The sequence below is a fragment of the Copadichromis virginalis genome, linkage group LG4 (genome assembly GCF_057382275.1).
Source record: "Copadichromis virginalis isolate Kocher_CV1m ecotype Utaka linkage group LG4, C_Virginalis_male_GT1.1, whole genome shotgun sequence".
NCBI lineage: Eukaryota > Metazoa > Chordata > Actinopteri > Cichliformes > Cichlidae > Copadichromis > Copadichromis virginalis.
Window position 1 is genome coordinate 10443307 of NC_140621.1, and position 17413 is coordinate 10460719.

Consider the following 17413-nt stretch of genomic DNA (forward strand, 5'->3'; position numbering starts at 1 on the left):
TAACACATGGGAATATAATTGGTGATGCGCGAGAAGGTAACGCTTCAGCTCAAACATCAGCGAGCAGCAAGAACACAGAAGGAGGAAGTCAGCTGCCGCAGGCTGTCTGTTTCCAGAGCTTTGAGGTTTCCGATACACGACGCAGAGATCTGTGCGTAGCTCTGCTCAGTGGGGGTCCTGGTATTTGAAGGAAGGATTGCACTGCAGTATTTATTCACAGGGATACTAGATGCAAATTTAACCTCCTCTGATAAAGGCAAGAAATGTTCTGTGACACATTTTTAAACTTTCCTCCATCAAACCACAATCACTTTATCACAAGTCATCCTTTATAAAATGTTAATAAGCTGTAATTAAAGTAAATAAAGCTTTACTTTCCCTTCATAGACTGATGTTGAGCTATTGATATTTTTTGAAAGCTTGTGGAAAATCTACTTCCCCAGAAATCTTTGTGTTATTTTAGTCCTTTAACCCTTTAATCAGAAACCCAGCGAGTGGGCATAATCTAGAAAAGGGCTCCAGGACAATGGTGTTGATATGCATGCAAAACTTAATATAGTAAAAATGCATAACACTACAAACCCTTAAGCACAAAGTAATTAAAAAGCATTAAAATGCCTGAAACTAAAAACTTTTTTTTTTCATTTCTCTGATGATTTCTTTGTTTTTGAGTTAATTTAAGGGCTTATTTATGATCAAGTTGAACTAATTCAGTAACTGTGATTTCTCTATCATTTTTTGTATTGTTTTCACACATGTGACACCATCGTTAATGTGTGTGGTGATGGGAGATGTGAGTCTGTCAGGTGGAAGAGAGTATTGCATATACAGCCACTAAGGAAAGAAGTAAGACTGGAGGAACGGGAGTAAAGCTACCAGCAAGTGACGCCTGCTTTTCAGCTTCAGCCTTCCCTGCCCAGTAATCCTCTGTGGGCTAAGTCATCACACCCTACCCTACCCTAAATCTCTATATTGGAGAAAAGTGTGCAAGACTTTTGTGGAAAAAAAAAAGTTTTTGAAGTGTGTTCCCTGATTGCCATGACTCAGAAGAACAATTTAATCAAAAACAAAAAAGACATCATCTAATAATGACATAAAGGGATATGCATGCCTTTAAAATGGACCGCTGTAACACGCTGTTCACCAGAGTCAGTCAATCATCTCTTGTCTGTTTATTATTAGTCCAAAACGGTGCAGCGAGATTGCTGATTGGGACATAAAAAGAGCGATCGTGTTACTTCAGTGTTAGCAGCCTCGCACCAGCTCATTACACAATTGTATAAAGTGGCATTGCTTGTGTTTAAAGCTTTTAATGGTCCTGTACCTGTGTATGTGGTACACAGGCTGTGCCCATACGCTCCATCCAGATGATCAAGGGTATCTTCTTCATCACTCCTGATCATGTCGTGGCTGAAGCTTAGTTTAAAAGGGGCTCATGCTTTTGCTGTTGTTGCACCAAAACTCTGGAATGACCTCTGAGTGACCTCAGACATCAGCTATGACTGCTTTTAAATAAAAACTGAAGACAAACTATTTCTGACTAACCTTTGGAAAGAGTCTATCTCAGCTGCTAGAAATCTATTTATTATGTTTTATTTTAGTGTAAAGCAGTTTGATTTTAAATGTGCTAAAGAAATAACATTTACTAACTGACTTTCTTATTACCCCGATTGCCTAGGTTTAGTGTTAGGGTTAGGGTTGTACCCTCAGTGGGCGTGTTTGCGGAGTTCTAGAGTGCTCTGTGCTTTTCAACGATGAGAGCAGGTTAACCCTGAGCTCATGTGATAGACATGAAAGGGTCTGGAGAAGTCATGCTGCCTGTAACACCATTCAGCATGAACAATTTTGTGGTGGATCAGTGATGGTCTGGGAAAGCATATCGATGTAGGGCTGCACAGACTTCTGCAGGGCTCTGTGCCATTCGAACCCTGTCTCTAGCTGCCTTTTGCAATGTGAAGTTTATTTAGTAGTGCGTGATCAAAGATGGGACTTTATAGAACAGCTAAAATATGGTTTTCATAACTTAACTAGCCAATACTTTAGTTTAATTTTTGCGTTGTAGAAGAAACCAGTTGAAATGTCATTAAAAAATAATTTAAAAAAAAACTTTAATAGCTTTTAAGATATTTATGTTCAAACATTACATCAGATTTTAATGAGCATGAAAAAGGGGTGCCTGAAAACAGCTGGTTGGAACTTTGTAAAAAAACAAACAAAAAAAAACAATATCTTGAAAAGTATTTGATACATCAAGTACCATAAAATGGGAAATGGTATATGGTCGAGCAGAAAGTGAATGTGGTGCAAGGAGAGAATTCCAAAGACGAGAGGCCACTCGACCTAAAGTTTCGAAGCCCGCGGTGACCACTCAAGCAGGTGGTGTAATAGGAGTAACAGGTAAGGAGGATTTCAAAATAGGGAAAGGAGCGGCAAAGTTTATGGAGAGACCTGAAAGAGTCAAAACCTTAAAAGCTTAAAACTAAAAAAAATGAAGATATGAAAAGACCTGTTTCCAAGTCCCAAGGTAATCTCCTTCACCCATAGTGAGCGAGACAGCCCTGGACAGGACCCCAGACCATCACAGGGTTAACACAAGCCTACAGTCGTAAATATTAATGGTTAGTTTATACAGTTCCCTGTTTTTCCACATTAGGGACTCTTTCTCTGACGGTTGATAATGAGTATATTGGATTTATTTGATCCCTGTTAAATATAAAAGAGTCACTATAGCTAAAAACTGTTAAAGGAGGACTTTTCAATAACCTGGAAATCTCGAAATTGTTGATGATATATCACTCCAATAATCCCCAACTCTTTTCTTAACTGCTCATCTAATTCTGACCTGTGAATTGTTTGCACATTTGCATGAATAAAGCCAACACTTTTCTAAAAGGCGCTGTGGATGCAGATACAGTGGGGCAAAAAAGTATTTAGTCAGCCACCGATTGTGCAAGTTCCCCCACCTAAAATGATGACAGAGGTCAGTAATTTGCACCAGAGGTACAATTCAACTGTGAGAGACAGAATGTGAAAAAAAAAAAAAATCCATGAATCCACATGGTAGGATTTGTAAAGAATTTAATCGTAAATCAGGGTGGAAAATAAGTATTTGGTCAATAACAAAAATACAACTCAATACTTTGTAACATAACCTTTGTTGGCAATAACAGAGGTCAAACGTTTACTATAGGTCTTTACCAGGTTTGCACACACAGTAGCTGGTATTTTGGCCCATTCCTCCATGCAGATCTTCTCGAGAGCAGTGATGTTTTGGGGCTGTCGCCGAGCAACACGGACTTTCAACTCCCGCCACAGATTTTCTATGGGGTTGAGGTCTGGAGACTGGCTAGGCCACTCCAGGACTTTCAAATGCTTCTTACTCCTTTGTTGCCCGGGCGGTGTGTTTTGGATCATTGTCATGTTGGAAGACCCAGCCTCGTTTCATCTTCAAAGTTCTCACTGATGGAAGGAGGTTTTGGCTCAAAATCTCACGATACATGGCCCCATTCATTTTGTCCTTAACACGGATCAGTCGTCCTGTCCCCTTGGCAGAAAAACAGCCCCATAGCATGATGTTTCCACCCCCATGCTTCACAGTAGGTATGGTGTTCTTGGGATGCAACTCAGTATTCTTCTTCCTCCAAACACGACGAGTTGAGTTTATACCAAAAAGTTCTACTTTGGTTTCATCTGACCACATGACATTCTCCCAATCCTCTGCTGTATCATCCATGTGCTCTCTGGCAAACTTCAGACGGGCCTGGACATGCACTGGCTTCAGCAGCGGAACACGTCTGGCACTGCGGGATTTGATTCCCTGCCGTTGTAGTGTGTTACTGATGGTGACCTTTGTTACTTTGGTCCCAGCTCTCTGCAGGTCATTCACCAGGTCCCCCCGTGTGGTTCTGGGATCTTTGCTCACCGTTCTCATGATCATTTTGACCCCACGGGATGAGATCTTGCGTGGAGCCCCAGATCGAGGGAGATTATCAGTGGTCTTGTATGTCTTCCATTTTCTGATGATTGCTGCCTCCCACAGTTGATTTTTTCACACCAAGCTGCTTGCCTATTGTAGATTCACTCTTCCCAGTCTGGTGCAGGTCTACAATACTTTTCCTGGTGTCCTTCGAAAGCTCTTTGGTCTTGGCCATGGCGGAGTTTGGAGTCTGACTGTTTGAGGCTGTGGACAGGTGTCTTTTATACAGATGATGAGTTCAAACAGGTGCCATTCATACAGGTAACGAGTGGGGGACAGAAAAGCTTCATACAGAAGACGTTACAGGTCTGTGAGAGCCAGAGATTTTCCTTGTTTGAGGTGACCAAATACTTATTTTCCACCCTGATTTACGAATAAATTCTTTACAAATCCTACCATGTGAATTCATGGATTTTTTTTTTTCACATTCTGTCTCTCACAGTTGAAGTGTACCTCTGGTGCAAATTACTAATAATAATAATAATAATAATACATTTTATTTAAATAGCGCCTTTCAAAGCACCCAAGGACACTGTACAACAGATAAAAACTGGAAATATACACAATGATAAAAATAGAAGATAAAATTACTGACCTCTGTCATCATTTTAAGTGGGGGAACTTGCACAATCGGTGGCTGACTAAATACTTTTTTTGCCCCACTGTACCTGCTGTTACCAGAAAGCATGTATGAAATCTCACCTACTATATAAAGTAAACTAAAAGAAAAAAGGGAGAGAAACCACAAAAAAGGCACGTGAAACATCGGGAATGTTTAGAAATGTTTTTATTGAGAATGAAAAGAAAAGCACAGAAACACCCATTTCAGCAAGCTTATGGTAAATCAAACAAATTAGTTCTCCCTTTTTGTTTTCTTATAAAACATTTACATCTAACAGTTCCCAACTGTAGAAACACATGGCCTACTTATAAAACACCCACAGTACATCAGTGATACATGACCGAACTACCGGAGCAACCTTATCTGGCACGGATGCGGCCCCTGCTGATTTACTCCGATGTTGTTTCTGAATACTAAACCTTCCCCTCAGGTATTAGGCGCTGTTGTTCTCATACCAGAACACTTGCTTTCAGGTCAGTTAACTGTGTTGGAAAAATCTCAGATACATTCAAAATTATGATTAAAACTTTTGACGTTCTCCACTATCATAAACTCCATGACAAGCAGACTGCACATTATGGAATCACAGGACTAATTAATGCATTTAACAAGTGACTAAAGCACAAATCAAAGCCAGCTAGTAGACAGTTGAGATACGGTAAGTAGCGGGATGGTGATATATTGTTTTCAACATTGTCATGAAATGTAGTACTTTGGGTTTGACATGTTTGACTCATGCAGAAGTGCTAATACTGCAGGACTTTTACCATGTGACCACATGTTACACTGAGCCATAAAAGCAAATTCCCACTAAAGATGCTCTTGATAGCTGGCAATAAAAACATTTTGCAGCCATCATGGGATGTCTTAAGTGTATTTGTTATTGAGCCCTTTCAAAATATTGAGACTACTCAGCTTTGAGTAGTCTTCTTAAATTCATTTGAAAAAATTTTCTTGGTGTTTCGTTTAATCCTGGCTGTTCAAAGAATCGATCGGGTGTTCATAAGCTTGTCACTTAAATCAGATTATCAGATTATTTTTGTAAATCAAAGAAGTTATGCCTGCGATTTGAAGATAGTAATGAGAGCTTAAATTTGTATGGTTTAGTTTAGTTAGAGGAGAAAGGATATAACTCCCTTTCAAGGGATTGATTTTTGTATATGACGATCTAGAGGATTATCACTAAGAATACATGTATCACCATCTACAAACCGCTGCCACTCCCCTCCACGTCTTCCACTTCCACCGAGCGCTTACGCAGCACGGAGTTTCCCATTCTGGGCTGCACGGGCAGCTTGGCTTGGCAAGGGGCCCGGTACTGAGGCAAGCCGGTCTTGGTGGTATCCAGCTCCTCCGGGTCGTCTTGCTGGGCTCTGAGAGCGGCGATCACGTCCTTGTCCGAGGGGCTGAGAGTCAGGCAGCCGCAGGGACGAACGCCTTCGACATCCACTCCGATTTCTCCGGCCTCTCCAACCTCCTCCGGCTCATCCTCGACCGTCATGAAGGCATCACCCCACAGGCTTTCGCAGAGATCTCTGCCGTGCTGGTACATCTGTAGGTGTGCAGAACACAAAATTTATGCAGATTATTTTTCTCTGCCATCCACAGAGATACAACCTTGACTTTTAGTGCCAGCATTCAGAATTCAGCTTTAATACCAAATATTAGAAAACAAAAAGCAAGTGTTTTATTACATCTTTATCATTTCTGCTGGTACCCTCACACAAACCACAGAGAAGCTTTATACTGCCTCTCTGCACTCACCTCCAACAGAACTGAGGTTTCATCCTGTTAAAAGGGAGTTTTTACTTCCCACTTTTGCTAATTGTTTGCTCATTTGATTGTTGGGGTTTTTCCCTTTACATCTGTAGGTTCTTTACCTTACAATAGAAAGCTCCTTGAGGCAACTGCTGTGATGTAGCACTACATAAATGGTAGGCACAAAAAGTCGGTACCTTACAGTTACAAGACTGAAAACACCCATGTGGACGTGCAGACCTTTTAATTAAAAAAATAAAATAAAATAATGAAAAGGGGAAAATGTTAACTAGATACCACCGCAAAGCATAAGGTGATTATTTTTTTCTATTCACAGTTTTCTGTAATGTTTAAATATTCAGATTCAGCACAATCTACTAATGCCCAGATTTGCATAAATTTCCATAACAGAAATCTGAACACTGGGTAGAGCTGGCTTCAGAGTTAGCGGTTCTTCATTTTGCTGGCACATTACACAAAGTTTTTCTTTTTCTTTTTTTTCCCACTGATGGGATTTTGTACATTTTTTTTTGATGTAAATCAGAGGAACAAGGCGAAAAATCATTTGTTCTGCATGGTTTTAAGATTAAAAGAGTCTGATTTATAGAATAAATTAAACCCTTCAGCATACAAACAGTGCTTTAAAAAAAGATCTACAAAAATATATATTTTACTTTTTTAAAAAAAAAAGGAAACTATTATTAGAAGGCAAAAATACGAAATGACAGACAACCTCCTTTTGAATAAATTAAATTATGTATTTCTTGTATTATATGTAATGTTTTATTTAATTTGATTAAAGCATTTAAAGACTAGCTTGAATAAAATCCTAGGGGAAAATGTAACATTTAACTCTTTAACATGTATTATATTTGAAGCCTCTACATCATCAGTGTGACTTTTAAATTGCACAAAATTCCAGGTATAACAAACATGATACAATTAAAATTAAATAATGCAAATTTATGTTTTTTGGTTGTTCTTTTTTTAATTTGTCAGAAGGTTCAATAAACACTCCCACTTTAAAAAAAAAAAAAAAAAAAAAAAAGATTCTGGCAATTATTTCAGGGTTCAGACTTTACAGGGTTAAACAAACATCCAAATGTGCATTTTTGGACACATTTTCTTAAAAACAATCTCACGTGTCTCGTATACAAAAATGCACCAGCACATTTAAAAGCAAAATGTTTTTTGCCTTAATGCAACTAACAGTTTCAGCTGCTATTAAATACATGTATCGAAGTAAAACCTACAACTTACCACTGAACAGTAGTGTACAAGTATTACCATAGTAACTGTTAGAGTCATGCTCAGTATTTAAAAGTGAAGCTATGAATCCTTCATCTTGCCCAGGTATGCTTGGAAAGGAAAGCTGTGTATTCTCTTACACAGCTTTTTGCTTTTCCTCCTAATTTTCTAATTATATGTCAGACCTGCAGAATTATGTTACTCTTAACTCTTTCCCCCCTAAAAAAACGACCTCCCCATGTGCCCTTAATGATGACATTTGACACCTCAATATATGCCAAGAAACATGAATTGACGACCAAAGGTGAGCTTTAAAAGCAGAAATCGCTAACGTCTGATACACACCCATTTTTTCCTGAAAGCAGGCCTGAAATGTGATAAAAGATGCTCGGTTCAGAAAAGAATAACAAAGGTTAACTGTTGTTCAAATAAAACAGAATATATTGCAAACACAGCATTTCATATGTAGCCCAGCAGCACAGCAGCGATCGTGGCTCAAGAGTTGGGTGTTCGTCATGTAATTGGAAGGTTGCCGGTTCGAGCCCCGGCTTGGACAGTCTCGGTCGTTGTGTCCTTAGGTAAGACACTTCACCTACCGCCTACTGGTGTTGGCCAGAGGGGCCGATGGCGCGATATGGCAGCCTCGCTTCTGTCAGTCTGCCCCAGAGCAGCTGTGGCTACAACTGTAGCTTGCCTCCACCAGTGTATGAATGTGAGAGTGAATGAATAGTGGTATTGTAAAGCGCTTTGAGGGTCCCGAAAAGCGCTATATAAATGCAATCCATTATTATTATTAACGAGCAAGCAAAATTTCAGATTCTGGGATTTAATCTTGCAAAAGATGTATGATAAAGGGCATATGTTACACTATTTATGTGAAAGTGTAAAATCCATTAACTGAAGCATTATTGTTACACGCTGCTGCTGCTGTGTAACATTAGCATTTATTGACTTTTCCATCTCAGAGCAGCACTGGCCTTGAACAAAGCACCTGTTCCAGGTGTAAGAGGGGAGCTGCAGGCGCCGGGCAGCTGCTCTCACAGGCTGCTTTTGTCTGCCTCTCCTGCCTCCCTTCACCTACACCAGCCTTGAAAGCAAATCACAAGACACGACCTTGAAAAGCTCGCACTTGTATCTGAAAGAATTCATCTCGGTGCCACCTTTGCAGTCCCCGACAAGCCGCGCAGAGCAGAATCTGAAAAGTTTGCTGGCAGCACCTTTTGTGTCTCCGTCTGACAGAAAATTCATTACAGCACTCTCTGTCTTTATAAAGTTATACTCTGAGGGGAAAGTCTAGTTACTGCTGACATTAGCACCAGAGTTTCTGGGGCGTGAAAAGAGGGGGGGGAAAAAAAAGGAAAAAGGCGCTCCTCTTCTAATAAGACACAAATACGGATTAAAGGGGGGATACTGCACAAGTAACACCAAATCACAATTCAACATTTAAGCCGTTTAGCTGTAAATGGTTTATGCCTACAAGCTTAGAAATAGTTAGGAAAGCAAATTAGCAAAGTTTCAGTTGCGCGCACACACACACACACACACACACACTCGCTTTTCTGTGTTTAAGCTCTCGATCTCTCTCCCCAGTGACAGCCTCATAACCAGTCATTAAGATGTGCTGCCAAGTAACCATCACCTACTCTTGTACCCCTCCCACCTCCACCGCCCCTTGCTTTTTGCTGCACTCACTGTTTGTACATCTCTCCCCTGTTTCTCTGTAGCACACCCCCACCCAAATGTCTGCTTCCTTTCATCCTCCTGTCTGTTGGGGGATTAAGACTGAGTCACGCAGAGTGCTCAGAGAAGAAGAAAAAAAAAAAAAGTAATATGTTTACCGTGTTGGAAGGACAAACAGGATGATGGCTATTTCTCGCCACTACAAGCTCTCTGTCTGACACTTAGGTCTTATCGCAGCAACCCTATAACACATACAAAGGTATACACACACACACACACACACACACACACACTTCCACTATTCCTCAGGCGGACGTGGTTTGCTGCCAAAGCTAATTCAGTATGAGCACGAGTGGCTTTAGATGACATGGTGTGATCAAATAAGTGAGATACAGAAATTTCCTGGGGCTCTGCGCTGTCCTCTTCGCCCTTATTTAATTCTGCCCTTCACCATCCGAAACCGAACACATTACACCTGATGTGCAAAAAAAGAAAAAAAAAAAAAAAAAAGCAACAGAAGAAATTATTTTAGCTTTCAGTCATGATCAGAATGAGTTTTTTGACTAAACCAATAAAAACTAATCTCAGTATATGAATGACTGAAGAAATGAAATTTGGAATAATACTATTAGAATCTGTGATCAAATTATTCATAGCATAGTACAATGACAGTTGTAATGTCCATTATTTGAAAGGATAGTACTTTTAAATCAGGGATGTCAAACTCATTTTACAATGTGAGCCACTTTGATCTTAAGAGCGCCGGACCGGTGAGAAACTCGCCTTCCTGTCTGTGTAAATAAGTTTCACTGGACATATCTAACATGAGAAGAAAAGTGCACAAAGAAGAGCAGTTTCAACACTACATCTCACGTTTTTGTGTGTCATAAAGAAATGCTGCTGTAGCAATTTAAGAAATCTGTTAGCATGACTTTTTGGGCTGAAATTGTAAGAAATACGGGGTAAAATTACACAAAAGGGTCTTGTAGCTCATTGGACAGAATTTTCTGTAATTTAAGAAAATACCCGCCCCCTTTTCTTGCAAGTAACTGTTTATCTATTGGTTAATACTTTGGTGCAGTATGAGGTCTTCATCATTCGAAAAACTATGAAAATACTGTTTCCAAACATTTTCCAAAACCGTCCAGTGGGGCAAACTGGTGTCTTTACCAGATTTTGGCTCTCGGGCCTTATTTTTGACACTCCTGCTTTAGATCTAAGCTGCTAAATGACAATACGATAATTTGAATTAATGACATCATGACAAATGTGGATGATTGGAAGAAGAAGCGACAAAGAATTACATTTGTTTTTAAGGCTGACTTAGCATTACTGTATTGTACTTAATTACTTTAGGTAGACTTAAGAATGGGAACACAGGTTAGATGGAGCCATGAGACAGGCAGATAAAATGATGATGGAAACACCACCACTTTTATAGAAAAGCAACTATGATGAACAACAACTAAATTCCTCAAACAACATGTCATTTTCCCTTTGTTTTTAGATGAAAAATCTGAGCCAGGGTTGATTCTTATTTTTCAATGACAGAACACTAGACCAGAAGAAAAAAAAAATCCTAACTGCTGTGTAGGTTTGTGGTTTCTCGTTTTCCAATTTTTCAGGGCCACAAACTTACAAAGCAATGCAGTGAATGGAAGATGCAATATTTCTGCTATTACTAAATGGCTATTATTCAGCTTTTTTGGCCATGTTCACATAAGAACCTTGTATGAATATTGCAAAATAAAGTATTACTACTATTTAATTATACAGGTAATTTAATAGGACAGGTCCAGCTAAATTTGCTACCATTTCTTCCCTTTTATCCAAGCTAAGCTTCTACTGGTATCTTTGAAATCTATAGCATTTCCCCCCAATCCCTACAAACCATTAGTTCACTATATCTTATCGACAGATGCTGTTGTTGTTGTTCAAGCACAGACGTTCTGTGCTGTTCTTTGTAGACATAACCTCATTCCCACTGCATCAGGAGCAGGGAAAAAAAAGTGTCTAATGCTGAGATAAATCAGACCTTGGCTGGCAAATAATGTAACCAATGAGTACAAAAAGAGAGCGAGACAGTGAGCGTGCCAGAGGGATTTTTGCATGCAAAGGATGTGTCTGCGGGTGCTTATGCATGCTTTTAAAAGTATCCGCTTGTCTCTATGCAAATCGACATCTACTGCTTTCAGCTTTTACAAATAATAACTGTATGGGTGTGTGTTTATCCAGCAGACACCCACGTGCACCAACATTGGGTGGAGTGGAGCTGAGAGTGTTTTAGTGTGATGTCTGAGCGGCTGCTTGTGTGCAGCAGGTCTGAGGTGAAATCTCCCATCTCTGCTGGCTGAGGAGGAAAACACAAAGTGTTACCGTTTTGACCTCCAAAAACGGGAGGCAGCCACTTGTTTGTGGCCCCTGTAAAGAGGGCTAGTTTGCTTGAATGCACTGAATGCGTACCGACGAGCTGTCTGAAACACTCTGTTTTGAGAGCTGCTTAAATTTATTGGAAGTATTTTTTGCACCATTAGTGTTGCCCTACATTAAAATGGGCCAATAAAAGCACAGAAAACACACCGTGACAGAGACACACTCAAACACTCCCCAAACGTCTCTTTTTGCTTTTACTCTCTTCTCACAAATGTGTAATTTCCAATAATCATCTAATATCCCCCAGACAGCCTTAATAGGCCTGGCGGCTGTGTGCTCATCTGTCACTGTGGTCCTCTCGCTCTCTCTCCCTGTGCTTGTTTGAGATAAATGCGAGTGAAATCAAGAGAAAGCACACTCTCGGATATATTAAGATATATGAGTGGTGTGTGGTGTATACCTACTTATTTTCTAGCAGGCTTTGCATATATTCACATCTAAATCCCCTCTGATGCACAACAGACATCCTGACATTGGAGAGTGCAGAAACAGGTAGAAGTGCTATTTTTTCCCCTTCTAAGTATAGCAAAGGCATGATATCCCTGTCTGATGTTGGGAAGCCAATCAGAGGACCCAGGAAGTATTTGCTTCTCTTCAGATAGTCAGAGAAAAACAAAAAAAAAAATCAATGGAGAACAGTCAAGTTTCACTTTAAAACAAGATGAGCTAACAGCGACAAACTCTGGCTTATGCTAAAAACTACAGTACTTTATTGTATACTCCCAACCTTCAACAAGTCACTGCAGATGACCCCACCTCCTCGAGCCTGGTTCGGCCAGAGATTTCTTCCTGTTAAAAGGGAGTTTTTCCTTCCCACTGTCTCCAAGTGCTTGCTCATAGGGGGTCGCCTGGAGTTTTCTCTGCATTACTGATGTGACTATTATTGTGTTTGGTGTTATATGTATAATTTCATTGAAATTGAATAGATGTGCAAAGTGAGAGAACAGATGTCTGATTTTCATGTGTATCAAAGGAGGAGAAGTTTGACATTGTAGAGAAGGGGAATGTGAGCCCATAAGATCCACCCACCTACTATTTAAACATTTTTATTATGAGGAGGAGCCAATCAGAAGAAAGCTTGCCTGAAAGATGTGAGAGGAGTTAAAACGACTTGTTTCTTGCAGTAGATGGACTAAGAGATTGCACCAAGGTTGAAGATGGAACAGATATTTTTCTGAATTATGAAATAGGTGAGAGTCCAAAAATAAAAATAAAAATGTGAGAAAAAAAAACAAAAAAAAAAAAACAGGTCCCTTTATGTGTATATTTACTTCTTCATGCACCACTGCACCATTGGACATGGTCTATAGATAGAGTGTCATTGCCTGTGAAGCGTGAGTCATTTTGCTGCTGGTCTCAGCTGCGCACACCAGCACCCGTTTGTCACTCTTTTTCAATCACCCAGCTGGCCTCTGCCCACTGAAGCAGGGCCCAGCCTTTTCACACTTCAGCCAAAATGAAATTTATTTTATTTATTGATTATTCTCTGCAAGAAAATCTAGTAGACTAATCAGTTTTATTATCCATTTTCTATTAGTTGCCATGTAACCAAAAAAACCCAGTCTAAAGACAAAAATAGCTTTAGGTTCAATATATCCGGTTAACTTGTTAATCTTGCTTAAAGCCTACCTGCTGATACTGAACACAGTTTCCAGTGCAGTTCTGTCCCCTGGGGTCTCTGGCCCAGTTACGGGCACAAGTCAAATCCATCCTGCAGGCATCAAACCTGAAAGAACAAATGTGAATGTTGAAAAATGTAAATGACAAAACAAACAATTACTCTTTTATTTAAATGATTTCTCTTGAGATTTATTTTTTATTTTTTACCTGAGCTAGATAAATTTAACAAAAACCAATAAAAAAAAATAACATCTTAGCGACTTTCTTTCGGAGCTTAAAATGAAAAGATTTCACTTTCATGCTAAATATAAAGTTACCAGCAGCTTCTTACATAAGCTGAGTATTAAGACTGGAAATAGCGCATCGTAAGCTTGTTAATCCTTATGTTGTTTGTCTAATGTTCACAAAAATCCAGTGTGAAAGCGACAAGCGGTGTTTTAATGAGCTGTTAGACTCTAGGATCTATAAGTTTCTGGAGTATCTTTCTGAACTTATATATATTTTTCAAATGTACTTGAATAAAGCCACATTTTCTAGTGTCTGTGCTAAGCTAACAAGCTTCTAGTAGCATCATTCATCCTAAGCCAACTCTTAACAGAAAAGGCAAAAAGAATATTTTCCAAAATGTTAAGTAATTTTTAAGTATTTTTGCAGAGAGCAGCCCTTTAATTCTTTACAACACTCTTACACTTATCTTTCCAGTGTTGTCTCATTTTTTCTTTCTTTCTTTCTTTCTTTTTTTTTTCTTACATAGGACCCATGAAATGAAGCTGTTTGTGTTAGGCTTTGTGTGTTTGCCACCTTCTTAAAAAATAAAAAAAATAAAACATACAGTTTTATTGGACACTCTATCTTAGCACAGTATGCTGTTGTCCAAGATAGGGATCCCTTCGCTGACAGAGGATTTAGACTTTAGTTTGTTTGGTAACGTGCTTGGCAGCCTCACCAATCACGGCAGAAGCTATGGCAGAGAGGAACAGCCTGGATGTATGAGCTGCGCTGAGGATGAGGCCAGCGAGCAGCGTCAGGGGAGCAGCGGTAAAAACACAGCACGCGCTTCAGGAAGCCTTCACACCTGGGAAGACACAAGAGGTCATGTTTGTTACTGACCAGCGAAGTCTGTATTAAACTTGGAACAGCCGGTCACAAGACAGGTCAAGAAAACAACGTTAAATAAGATGGGGAGTACGAGCAGTTGATTAGTATCATTGCTGCTGTTGATCCCTTAAGTATGTTTGCCCAGCTTTGGTTAATGCTACTTAAATGCCTCTTTCAATTTGACCTACTTGATCATGTGTTTGCTGTTGCTGTCTGTAAACTGGCAGCCTCTTTGTCTAAGGTGCCGTTTGTTATTTCAGAAAATCCATCCTTATTGGCTCCACTAACACACTAAAATTCTGTACTGACTACATGCACAGGCCCTTACTGTTAACGATAGATTATACAGAGCCAATGAAGAACTAGATCAAACACAAAGCCATTAAATGTGAAATAAGCTAATAAAAGCAAGCACTAGTGATTTTAAGCTAATATGTAGCAATAAAAACAACTATAATATTGACTTATTTTACATATTATCTCTCGGCTTAAACAGCTCATGTTCAAACTTGTCATTTCTAGTTGTATTTCTGGACACCTGATGACTTTAAATTCAGTAGTGACTCTCTTTTAGGTCAATTTTTGGTCTCCACCAGTCATTAATTGGTGGTTTTTAGCTTTTTCCTGACAACAGCAGTCTGATGAGACTGAAAATACTGATAAAAATACAAATGGATAACTGAAGCAGTAAAATATCACCATTAAGAGGCAACAACGGGCTAAAACAGCAGATGCATAAAATATTGAGGACACTAGAAGGGTGGTTAAGGCTTACTCAGGGCTGAGGGACCCACACTTGTCCCAGGGTTCATTCTGATTATTGGCAGAAGGAACATGAGAGATGTCCTGGATTTGTTCTTGTGTGCAGCAGCTATCTGTAGCAGCAACAAGAGAGAAACACATCAACGTGGGCCTGTTCTTAGATTTAATTTGAGATTTAATTTGTTCTCCAACATCTCCAAGATTTACAGACTATGAAAATGAGATCACTCACTGTCTGCATACAGAGAGCACTCCGTCAGGTGTGGCTCCGGGCTGGGCGTGGCCTTGTGTTTACCATCTTGAAGACACACCCCCTCCGAGCGGGTCCCGCCAATCAGGGCGGCCGCCAAAACCACGCAAATTAATAGCGAAGAGGATGAGGTGAGGTCCATCTCTGTAGATACAAACACATGAACAAGAGTGTTCAGCATAGAAAAAAAACAACACACACACACACAGTCCCGAATCATTACAAAAACAGAACTAAATGGTTTGCACTACGTCAAATAATAATAACAATAATAACTGAAAGGTTTGCTAGAGGGGTGGGAATCAAACATAATGGATGCAAAAGGCTGCAATTAAATCTGTTCCATCCACCCACAGAGTCAGTCTTATGGCATACGCTGAGTTACAGAGTATAAGTGAGATACCAGCGCCGGCTGTTTAGCTCCATGTTGAGCTCTCTGTGTGGTGACCTAGTATAGACAGGGTGAGCCTAATTAGTTGGAACTAAGGCACTGTGCTGACATGGCTGACATGCGTAGTCGTTTAATCTGACAGGCTTGCGGTCGATGTGTTGCCTACATGACGCGATCAAACAAATCTGCTGAACGCGGGGACATGGCCCCGAGCAGGTGGCCCCGACTTTACGCATGAGAGAGCCGCTGAAAATATAATGTAGAAATAACCTTTTTCTCTCCTTTACAGCTTTTCAGAATTTTTTTTCTGTCGGTTATTAAGAAGGAAACAAAGCACACGTGAAGGCTTCAAAACTACAACTAAAAGTCTACGCAGATCATTTTAATGCTCCAAAAAGCTGCGAGTCAAAGATTTTAAAGCGCAGTTATGGGGAAAGGGGGGTGGGGTCGCGGGCTCATTAGTGAGTTTATAGACAGGAGAAGACAAACCCCATCTGCTACAAAATATCCATCCAACATCGCGCGAACAGGTAGGCTAAGAGGTGTGACCCTCTGTGTGGATATTCTTCTTCTAAATTGTACCTCAAGATTACAAAAACCCGGTGGAGCTTAGTCTCTCCGCACATCCATGTGGGTTTTACCTGTAGGCGGGAATAAATGCGGCTCCGTCCGGATTAGTTTGGTTGTGTTCGCGGGTCTCCTCGTTGTGTTGCTGTGGCTCCAGTCACCGCCGTGCGCGCTGCTCGGTGCTTCGGTCTCCTCTTCTCGGTCTCTGCGTCTGTGTACTGGCTCTGATCTCTGCCGCCCGGGGGCCCACTGCTCGCCACTTTGTCACCGGTTTATATGAAGGACGTTTCAGTCCCGTCCAGCAGGCAACTCACCCCCTCCCTGCTCTGCCCCATTCTGGGAAGCCCTCTCTCTCTCTCTCTCTCCATCCCTCCCTCCGTTGCATGCGCGCACGCACACACACACAGAAAAGACCGGACTCCCTCTTTGTTAATCTCCCAATAGGATGTTTACCAAATCCTCCTTGTTATCAGCTTTCCTTCTACCCTTCCGAGTAATGCCTTTGGTTGGAAAAACGGGAGAAATGAAATGTCATGAAAACACGCGAGCGTTCAACTTAACTGCCCTTCATTTTTACAGGCTCAATCGCAGGTGGTGCTGAGTCACACCTGTCCTCCATATTCACATACACACAGTGAGGTCAGGACTTCTTTTTTTTTTTTCAGATAACAGGGTCAGAGGAGGGTACAGCTGAGATTTAATACCGCATGATATGCTGAGGACAGTGAACACAAATCTCTGCGGGAACAAAACACCGTGAACTCACCGCGAAGCTGCTGCGCACTGCAAACTCAAAGGCAGAGTTTAGTGCACCTTATTTTTCTCTTGTGTTTTAGAGGATGCATGTGGGTCATTTGTGTGAAAGAAAATAAAAAAATAGGAGTCAGTGACCTTACTGGAAGTACTAGCAGAGGTTGAATTCTCCAAAAGCATGTTATCAATTTTAGATTTGCTCAAGGACTGCCTCGTAGTTTGGGTAGACAGACATGACTTATTTCTCCACCGTGT

The 17413-nt window shown here is 40.4% G+C and overlaps 1 protein-coding gene across 1 annotated transcript; it reads right to left on the bottom strand.

The window, feature by feature from the left end:
- Positions 1–4746: 4746 nt before the first annotated feature.
- rtbdn (retbindin) lies at positions 4747–16752 on the bottom strand. The gene is made up of 6 exons (XM_085453464.1): positions 16480–16752; positions 15430–15591; positions 15211–15310; positions 14284–14412; positions 13347–13443; positions 4747–6150 (listed from the first exon to the last, which is right to left on the bottom strand). The coding sequence occupies exons 2-6, from the start codon at positions 15587–15589 to the stop codon at positions 5803–5805; spliced, it is 834 nt and encodes a 277-aa protein (XP_085309590.1). The 5' UTR covers positions 15590–15591; positions 16480–16752; the 3' UTR covers positions 4747–5802.
- Between the last annotated feature and the right edge of the window lie 661 nt (positions 16753–17413).